We start from the raw sequence: 10,245 nt of genomic DNA, 5'->3' as shown, positions 1-10,245 counted from the left end.
ACTAATAGTAAAACTTAAAACATATACATATATATTTATAAGCACATTAATCCACATATCTTTAATTAAATCAATGTAATAATTGTCAATATTATTTAAGTAATGCATTAAATATCCAGTTAAGTATGTAATCCAGTTAAATATTCAGTTAAAAAATTTAATGTACTAATATAGTTCGGTAAAATACGTTGTAAAATTTAAATGAAAATTCATTTAAAACTTGTATTAGTGTATCTGACTGCTTTATATTTTCTGTTATAAAACATTAAATTTTTGGACCACATTGTATCGTTCATAATTTCTAGCAACATTGTTCGAAAATATTTGTAATGAAAGCATTTTGATGTACAAAGTAAATTATCAAACTAACACATCGTTGCATCTATGCATCGAAACAGAAATAAACATCACGAAAGAAATAACATTGTTCGAATAATTTGAGATAGGCTGAACGTAAGCAATATTTTTCATCTATTATTTTTTTTACAATTCTCTTCAATAAATGCATAGACAGCATTTAAGGTACATATTATGTTTATTTATATCTGCAATAGTCTCTCACCGTTTAACCATGGATTAGTCTGCTTGACTGTGATGTTGTCTTGGAAGCGTTTCATCGGTTTCGTCGATATTTTCGAGTAAAGATTCGACATCGCCATTGTCACTTTTTAAACTCGATCCCAGTTTTTTCTTAAAATTCAACACGGAACGATTTTGGATTTCAGTTACATGGGCGCCATGTCAGACGGGCGCTGGTTAGATAGTTACGCACGTCGGTCGATAGACAACTTAGGGTACGCGCGTCCATATATCGGGTGTTTCTCAAAAACGCAGACTTCGTTCTGCGCAGTGTATACATTTCACAGGCAACGTCATGACAAGCATAGTGTACAAGATGAAATTAATGCTTGAACTTTTAACTAATAAATAAATTAAAAAAATGTCATATTTAATAAAAAGCAATTGAAAGACATATAGTTACGTCTTTGTTAATCCTTTGTTATTTTGTCACTCTACCTTATGCATTTAGATAGAAGTAGTATATGAAAGAATTATTTTTGCATTTATTACATAAAATTTAAAAGAAAATATGTTATGCATTATGGAATAATTTATTGGGACTTTAATGCAGTTTAAAAAAAGAAATATCATGACAAGAAATGCACGATGAATATTTAAATATAGCAAGTTATTAATGTAGTTTTCTTTACAGATCCATGTTTATATATTATGAGGTTTGCAAATAAGTTGGAGTTTGGTGAAAAAACACATGAAGTATCAATGACTGCTCTACGAGTAGTTCAAAGGATGAAAAGGGATAGTATTCACAGCGGACGTAGACCATCGGGATTATGTGGAGCTGGTATAAAAAAAATTGATTTATTTATTTATGCTTTTAATCATTCGAATTTAATTTCAACAGAAATATTTATATCTCACTTGATATATTTTTTAAAATTCTTTTATACCCTGATTTATGCATTGACATTTTATTTAACTTTTTAAAAATTACTTTTTAAGATAAAAATTACATCGTTAAGTATAGCTTTATAAAAAATCAAATAAATTTAGTTAGATTCAATCAATATTGGAGTGAATGAATTGAAGTGAATTTCTTTTGAAATTAGCATTGCTGATGGCTGCTCGATTACATGAGTTCAACAGATCGCCCGCTGACATTATCAAAGTGGTAAAAGTACACGAATCTACATTACGCAAGAGGTAAAGAATATTTGAATAAATTTAATTTTTAGTAAACGGAAGATTTATAACAATTTTTATGCGTTAAAATTTATAGGCTTATAGAATTTGGCGATACACCCTCGAGCTCATTGACCCTTGAAGAATTCATGACGGTCGATCTGGAGGAGGAACAGGATCCTCCAGCTTTTAAAGTTGCACGTAAAAAGGACAGAGAACGACTACAAAGAGTATAGACATTTTATAACAATTTATGAGATGAAGTATAATTATGAAAATTAATTAAATGAGATTGATAAACAGCTAGAGGAACACAGATTAGGAAAAACAAGAAAACGGAAAGATGGTAATTTTAATATTGATTTAAAGATACAATATAATTAGTTAAATATTTTTTAATAAAGATTGAATGTTTTTATTTCATTATTGAATTAATCATTCCTTTACTATAAAAAAATATCGTAAAAAATTAATTTTCAGCTGCTTACATAGAAAGAGAAGATACGGAGAGGTTTGTAAGGGAAAGTAATTTAGATGTAATTAAAAATTATGTTGAAAATGATGTAGATGATCCTGATAGCGAAATTCAAGATTCCGAGTTGAATAACGTAAATAATCAGTTAACAACTGGTCTGGGTAAGAACGAAAATAACTTTTTAAACAGATACTTATTATACTAAACACCACGTTATCAAATTTGTAATATGTATAATTATTTAAAGGTCCAAATTTTGCGTCTATGGGATTAATACCGACAAATGATCGAGAAAATGAAACGAAAGAATCAGCAAACTTTGAAAATGTATATAAAATTAATCCTGAACTGTTATTTTGTATTGTATTTTTAATTCTTTTTTAATTAATTATTTCTTCCCTATCTGTGTGTGCCCGTTAATTACTGACGTTTTCTACTCTAGAATTCTGGAGAGATTGTCATCGCTGATTTAGACGATGAGGAATTAGACAGTTATATTATGTCAGAAAAAGAAGCGCAATTTAAACATAATTTATGGAATAAAGTGAATGCTGAGTATTTAATTCAACAAAAGGAAAAGGAAGAAAGGCGGCAGAAAGAAAAAGAAGAGGGTAAACCTGAAAAGAAAAGGCGGAGAACTACTAAACGTAATAAAAGTCAAGCACCGGCGAACACGGCAGGTAACAATGTTATTTAAATTCCATTATATTAACGTTTTATCAATTGTCAGAATATTCATATATTTTTTATGTTTCTTACTGTTAAAGAATAATTTTTTCTTACCTTTCTTAGGAGAAGCGATTGAAAAAATGTTGCAAGAAAAAAAGATTTCATCGAAAATTAATTATGAAGTGTTAAAGAGTTTAAATGTCGGCTTAAGTACTTCAAACAAAGAACAACAAAAAGTCGAAGAACCAGTCCAATCGCTTAAAACAGAAGTAGATAGTGCAGCAAATTCCAGTAAAATGTTAGCATTATACATTTCTTAGTAATTATTATTATTGTATAACATAATCTAATTAGTGACACTTTTAGAAGAATATCATATGAGTATTATAAGTATATAAGAATATTATACATTTTTTATTTGTAGACCTAGTGGTACTAGTCCATCGAAAATACAAGACAAACCAATCACACAAACAGTAAAAAAACCTCGTTTAGTTAAACCACATGTTCAACAAGCAAAGAAAAAAGAATTGGAGACGTCCGTTGAAGTAGAAATTAATACAGTAGAACCTACACTTGCAAGAGAAGATATCTGTGATATGGGTAAGTTTTTGCTTTTGATTTATGTTGTATTGACTTTAATGTATAAAATTTGATTTTCTATTAATATACATTACTATTCATTACATTTTGCAATTTATGTACTTTAGTCCTGATATATTCTATAAATACATAGCTTTACTTTTTAGTCTTTTTCTGTTTGTGAAATATTAATACATGTCTATACTATTGTACTGTTGCATAATTTATTTTCATTTATTCAATTAAATTAATTCAAAATTTACAAAACAGATGAAACCGATGATTATATCGATGAAGAAGTTGAAGCTGATCCTACAGAAATGACTGTTGGTCAAATGCTTGAACGAAATGCGTCAGAAGACGAGAATGACTTTGGATATGGATATGATGAAGAAGACTATTAATTATTTGTAATTTTGTATTCAATTATTTATTTTAATTGTGACACTATTAAGAATTATATTATGTACAAATAAAGCATTTATCATCATAGTCAATAAATTTAATTGTATGACTTCTTTATTCATTTTTTAGAGCATTGCAATATAAAATTCAAATTTTGTCGCATTATGAAATTGTAATTTTTGTATTATTTTGACATATAATAAAATTATTTTAGAAGATAATTGTTAAAAAATATAAAATGAACTGTATACATCTTTACTTTTCGATATCTTGTATTTAATTGTAAATTTAAAAAAATACCAGCAGCTGATAAACCCGTCTTATAATGGTTTGAATCACAAACAGAATAGACCTATTACCCAATGTACTTTTTTGTTCCAGGTCATGGAGGGCTCTAGGCCCTTATCATTTTTGTGCCGCTTTCAACGTTATCGATTCAGCATAAAAAAAAATTACAACATTAGTAGTGGTTAGAATTATAATATAAATATAAATATGATATTACAAATAAAGTATAGGACAGGATATTTTATAATCCTACACGAAGTATACAATTTTATATTTCTAAATGTATAATTAGATTAGGTTAAATTTCGGAATATTTTCAATTATTACGCGTCCCTAATGTTATGTGGACCTACTTAGTTTATTTAATTTTTTAATGGAATACTATTTAAAGAATGAGTGCTTCACTAAAGGAAATGGGTGTGGTGTGTCAGGGAGAAACGAATAAATTGTAAAATGCTGTAAAACAATACTAGTATATTGTAGTCTTTTGTAAAATACATTTTGTACACTTATCTTACAATAAATAACAGATGTTTTGATAAATAATTGCATTCCTTCATTTTTCCCGATGTTCAATCTTTTCCGTGATTTCTGCGGTGTTCTGGGAGGTCTATCTGTAATTCATACGAAAAGAATATTAATTTTCTACTATCTACATTATTAGTAACGTTACAGCAATTAAAAATTTATTATAAGTATCAATTTTAAACTGCTTACTACATGCAATTATGCTCTAATTTACAATAACTATCATTAAAAGCGAGAAATTCAAAGAATATCTATTTTAAAAATCAACTAACCTGCTAATACTTTATTTCTGACGATTCTTTCGACGATACATGAGTAAGACAAGGGAGCCGCTGAGCTCCGCCAATCAGGCCATAAGTCAAGCCAGTTGGTGAAAAATCATTAATAACTCGATAATTAGGATGATTTTGTGAACTTTTAGAATTGAAGAATGTAGAGTGGACCTTTAGCTACTTTCACATATAATTTTTAATACAATAGACCCTTTCAATAATTAGTTATTAACTATTTTAGTAGGTGATGTCGGAAATGATGCCGTTTACGTTTATATACGTTTATGGTTTTTCAATAATTTCATAGCTTTCTAATGAATTCCCATGTAATTAACTATATGCAGCTGAAAGATAACTCCTTTAGCTATATTCTCATATAACGTTTATTAACATATTCCGTTTAGTTTAGGAGTTATTAAATATTATTTGGGAGCGTCCCTGTACAGTGTACTCGAGTCAAGTCGAATCTTCCAAACAATTGCTAATATTTACTAAACAACACCACTTAGGGGTACCAAACTAATTGCAGAACATAGATAAAAGTCCATTCTACATTCTCCATGCTTAAAAGTGCATAATTAGTTACGCATTTCTATTGAAATAACGAAAATGTGTTACAATTGAATGCGACGGGTGTAATACTCTCCCAAATAATATTTAATAACTCCTAAACTAAACGGAATATGTTAATAAACGTTATATGAGAATATAGCTAAAGGAGTTATCTTTCAGCTGCATATAGTTAATTACATGGGAATTCATTAGAAAGCTATGAAATTATTGAAAAACCATAAACGTATATAAACGTAAACGGCATCATTTCCGACATCACCTACTAAAATAGTTAATAACTAATTATTGAAAGGGTCTATTGTATTAAAAATTATATTATTCAAAAACCGTGAAGGTACTATAATTGTTAATAATTAATTATTGAAAGGGTCTAGTGCATTGATATCTGCATGCGAAAGTCACTAAAGGTCCATACTTCATTCTTCCATACAAAAAGTTCACAAATTCTACGTAGATAATGAGTTATTACATATTATTTGGATCAGTACCAAACTCGTCGCATTCAAAATAATAGATTTCCGCCATTTTCACGAATATGCATGATTAATTTTGAATTTTCAAGCATGAAGAATGTAGAATGGACTTTTATCTATATTCTCCAATCGTTTTTGTAGTCGTAAGAGATATGGTTTATTAAATATTAGCAATTGTTTATAAGATTCGACTTGACTGGAGTACGATGAATAGGAACGCTCCCAAATAATATTTAATAACTCCTAAACTAAACGGAATATGTTAATAAACGTTATATGAGAATATAGCTAAAGGAGTTATCTTTCAGCTGCATATAGATAATTACATGGGAATTCATTAGAAAGCTATGAAATTATTGAAAAACCATAAACGTATATAAACGTAAACGGCATCATTTCCGACATCACCTACTAAAATAGTTAATAACTAATTATTGAAAGGGTCTATTGTATTAAAAATTATATGTGAAAGTAGCTAAAGGTCCACTCTACATTCTTCAATTCTAAAAGTTCACAAAATCATCCTAATTATCGAGTTATTAATGATTTTTCACCAACTGGCTTGACTTATGGCCTGATTGGCGGAACTCAGCGGCCCGCCAGCCAATAGGAGACGTTTTCTCTCTATCCTTCTCGCACACTAGTGCTGTCCTTGTCCAATACCTCTGTTTATATCCTGTGTTCCTATTAAAAAATCGTAGTTCACGTCATCAGACGCGAGATGGCGTTAGTTTCGTTTTGAAAATTTTCTGTCCTTGTCTACTCTTACTCCTTTCCTTGTCTTACTCATGTATCGTCGAAAGAATCGTCAGAAATAAAGTATTAGCAGGTTAGTTGATTTTTAAAATAGATATTCTTTGAATTTCTCGCTTTTAATGATAGTTATTGTAAATTAGAGCATAATTGCATGTAGTAAGCAGTTTAAAATTGATACTTATAATAAATTTTTAATTGCTGTAACGTTACTAATAATGTAGATAGTAGAAAATTAATATTCTTTTCGTATGAATTACAGATAGACCTCCCAGAACACCGCAGAAATCACGGAAAAGATTGAACATCGGGAAAAATGAAGGAATGCAATTATTTATCAAAACATCTGTTATTTATTGTAAGATAAGTGTACAAAATGTATTTTGCACATTAGATTTTGCCGACTTTACCATCTTTGATAGTTGGATTATATATAATTCCTAAATTCACGATATAGTTACCGTAGAGAGCATGACAAAACCTCTAATATTTTACACGATCGGTATTTTAGAACGTGAGACATAAAGTCCCATAAGATGATAGACCAATTCTGTACACCGTCTGTGATGTGAATTTAAATATTTCTATATATATTTTGTTCCAACGGTAAAAATGCTTGAGTGATACATTAAAATTTATCATTTTTATTTTCTTTGATACAATATTAAATGCAAAATGGTAATAATTAATGTTTTATTGATAGGTGGCGCTGTTAACGTCAAAAAATGTAGTGACAATCTATAGTTTAACGTGAACGTCACAATTTAACGTAAAGCAGTAGTAATCACAGTATGATTTTAGGATATTTTTAATTTCTGCACCAGAAAATTTAGTAAAGTTTTACAAATGTAATAGAAGTAATACATGTGTTTATAAAATACGTTTACAGAATAAATTTTTAGATTTAAATCGCATGAAAACTAATTTTATATAGTAATTTGACATTTCATTATTATTTTAAATTTTTGTTTATGAAATATAAACATTTAATGCAATAAATACAACACTTTTACTTACTTTTTCATAATCAATAATTGATGCAATCATAATTTAAAAAGATCTTATCCATATCAAATATCATTATATGTATACTTGTATCAAAATGTTTGCAAATAAAATATTATTGATAAGTATATTAACTAAATACCAAAAATGCACATATAAAATTTAAGTAATAATTTTGTTTTATCTGTTTCAGAAGCCTAAAGTTTTGACAGTAATTTGTTAACATGGCAAGCAGTTCTTCAGATCAAAGTACTATTGCTCAAAAAACATGGGAAATGTCAAATAATATAGAAACAATCAGTACTGTTGATGAAATTTATAGATATGATCGTAAAGAGCAGCAGGATATATTAATTGCAAGGCCATGGGAAAAAGAGTATGTTATGTTTTTGTTCTACATATTACATTTTGTTAATTTAATATAATTCAGTGTAATAGTTATATCATTAATAAAATATATTCTTATTTGTTTTAATCATGTATGTTTGGTCATATTTCAGTAATCATTTTTTTAAAGATATAAAGATCTCTGCATTAGCATTATTAAAAATGGTTATGCATGCTCGTTCTGGAGGAACATTGGAAGTAATGGGTCTTTTGCTTGGAAAAGTTGCAGCAAATACAATGATTGTAATGGATTCTTTTGCACTACCAGTAGAAGGTACAGAAACAAGAGTAAATGCACAAGCACAAGCATATGAATATATGACAGCATACATAGAAGCAGCTAAACAAGTATGTTCTAATTCTATTCAGTTACTAATATAATAACATATAATTTTCTATAATTATTTTGCTTATTAAGGTTGGGAGACAAGAAAATGCTATAGGGTGGTATCATAGCCATCCTGGATATGGATGCTGGTTATCAGGTATCGACGTATCTACTCAAATGCTCAATCAAAATTTTCAAGAACCATTTGTTGCTATTGTAATTGATCCCGTTAGAACAATATCAGCTGGAAAAGTTTGTTTGGGTGCCTTTCGAACTTACCCAAAGGTAATATATATTTGATAAATTAAAGAAGAAATAAAACGAATGTTTAGTTTAATGAATCATTTGATACAGGGATATAAACCAGCAAATGAAGAACCATCTGAATATCAAACAATACCATTGAATAAAATTGAAGATTTTGGTGTTCATTGTAAACAATACTATTCTTTAGAAGTTTCTTATTTCAAATCATCATTAGATAGAAGATTATTGGATTCATTGTGGAATAAATATTGGGTGAATACTTTAAGCTCATCAAGCCTTTTAACAAATGCGGATTACACTACTGGACAAATATTTGATTTATCAGATAAACTAGAACAATCAGAAGTTGCACTTGGAAGAGGGTTTATTTTAGGTGGAACAGACCCTCATGATCGCAGTACTGTAGAAAAATTAATTAAAGCAACGAGAGACAGTTGCAAAACTACTATTGAAATTATTCATGGTTTAATGGCACAAATAATTAAAGACAGATTATTTAATCAAGTTGGATGTAATCCCATTGAGACTCAGCAACAGTAAATTGTATGCGACACGTCACAACCGTAAAAAAATGATTGTAATAATTTACATGATGTATAAATGATGTAAGGAATATTTTTAATTACAGTATAACACAACAAATTTTTGTCGTTTTCACTATGATTGGTATTTTCTTTATTAATATCCTGAAGTCAGTGCAGAAGATAGCCAAGAGGGATTATAAAATTTTAAGAACTACAATCTGCAAACTATAATGAAAATTTCCCAATACCAATGACTACAGACAATGCAATATTCTGAAAGAGTAGTGGAATAAAAATACATTTTATTTTCACACCTTGATTCTCTAGAAAGTATATATAAAAACTAATATAATATTAAGAACAAGTAGGCAGAGTACACCCCACTGAAGGGCTGACACTGTGTCACAGACTTTAGGACAAGGCCACACAGAAACACACCCACCTGTTCTAGAATTATACACCTTCGCATTCATAGCGCACAACATATAAGGGACGGAGCTAAAATGCATACAGTTATACTGATAATATGCTTACTAGTATGTTATGATATTTATGCTTTAAAAGAAATTTAGGAAGAAAATAGTAAAAGACAATTTGTTAACTTAGTCGTTTAAAATACTAGACATTTTATAATATTAGAATTAGCCGCGCTTAAAAAACTACGTGTTCATACAATTCTATTACATTAACGTAAATTAAATACAATTAAGTACAACTGTACCGTAACTTCATTTACATAAAATGTTGAAAAAGGTGAATACTTGCAAGTAAGGTCGCTATTGCTATTTTTTACGCACTTATTGCGCACTCTCGCATGATTTAGATGCACATTTTTCAAGTATTTGCTTCGCATAATAAGAAATAACACGTATAAAAAGATATGAATTTTTTTCGAAGGGTTCAACTCGTTCATATAGCTTTTAAATTGATTAAATTAATAAAAATTGAAATCGTTAGTCTTTTTAAATTTAATCTTACACTTTTTACAGATTTGAATAAATTCTACAATAAAAAG

At 28.7% G+C, this 10,245-nt stretch overlaps 3 protein-coding genes across 4 annotated transcripts in view; 2 read left to right on the top strand and 1 right to left on the bottom strand.

Moving 5' to 3' along the window:
• The window catches only part of LOC108570255 (BTB/POZ domain-containing protein 6-B-like), a 4,725-nt gene extending 3,976 nt beyond the window's left edge, over positions 1 to 749 (bottom strand). The window contains exon 1 of the mRNA XM_017932086.1: positions 563 to 749. Coding sequence (XP_017787575.1) covers positions 563 to 659 — 97 coding nt within the window. The 5' untranslated portion in view covers positions 660 to 749. The remainder of the gene's footprint in view (positions 1 to 562) is intronic.
• The window catches only part of LOC108570253 (transcription factor IIIB 90 kDa subunit), a 12,945-nt gene extending 8,668 nt beyond the window's left edge, over positions 1 to 4,277 (top strand). Inside the window, 11 exon segments of the mRNA XM_017932085.1 lie at positions 1,214 to 1,363; positions 1,629 to 1,722; positions 1,799 to 1,931; positions 1,966 to 2,047; positions 2,182 to 2,337; positions 2,424 to 2,503; positions 2,619 to 2,856; positions 2,969 to 3,143; positions 3,270 to 3,448; positions 3,698 to 3,837; positions 4,214 to 4,277. Coding sequence (XP_017787574.1) covers positions 1,214 to 1,363; positions 1,629 to 1,722; positions 1,799 to 1,931; positions 1,966 to 2,047; positions 2,182 to 2,337; positions 2,424 to 2,503; positions 2,619 to 2,856; positions 2,969 to 3,143; positions 3,270 to 3,448; positions 3,698 to 3,831 — 1,421 coding nt within the window. The 3' untranslated portion in view covers positions 3,832 to 3,837; positions 4,214 to 4,277.
• Positions 4,278 to 7,497: 3,220 nt separating this feature from the next.
• LOC108570268 (COP9 signalosome complex subunit 5) lies at positions 7,498 to 9,334 on the top strand. 2 transcript variants are annotated; one of them, XM_017932104.1, is made up of 5 exons: positions 7,498 to 7,567; positions 7,918 to 8,100; positions 8,225 to 8,459; positions 8,530 to 8,724; positions 8,794 to 9,334. In XM_017932104.1, the coding sequence occupies exons 2-5, from the start codon at positions 7,949 to 7,951 to the stop codon at positions 9,244 to 9,246; spliced, it is 1,035 nt and encodes a 344-aa protein (XP_017787593.1). In that variant the 5' UTR covers positions 7,498 to 7,567; positions 7,918 to 7,948; the 3' UTR covers positions 9,247 to 9,334. The 2 variants fall into 2 exon arrangements, with proteins under 2 accessions (XP_017787593.1, XP_017787594.1); XM_017932105.1 differs by having other exon boundaries at positions 7,541 to 7,576.
• The last annotated feature ends 911 nt before the right edge of the window (positions 9,335 to 10,245 follow it).

Source organism: Habropoda laboriosa, unplaced genomic scaffold (genome assembly GCF_001263275.1).
Source record: "Habropoda laboriosa isolate 0110345459 unplaced genomic scaffold, ASM126327v1 scaffold81, whole genome shotgun sequence".
Classification (NCBI taxonomy): domain Eukaryota; kingdom Metazoa; phylum Arthropoda; class Insecta; order Hymenoptera; family Apidae; genus Habropoda; species Habropoda laboriosa.
This window is presented reverse-complemented; position numbering and strand designations above follow the sequence as displayed.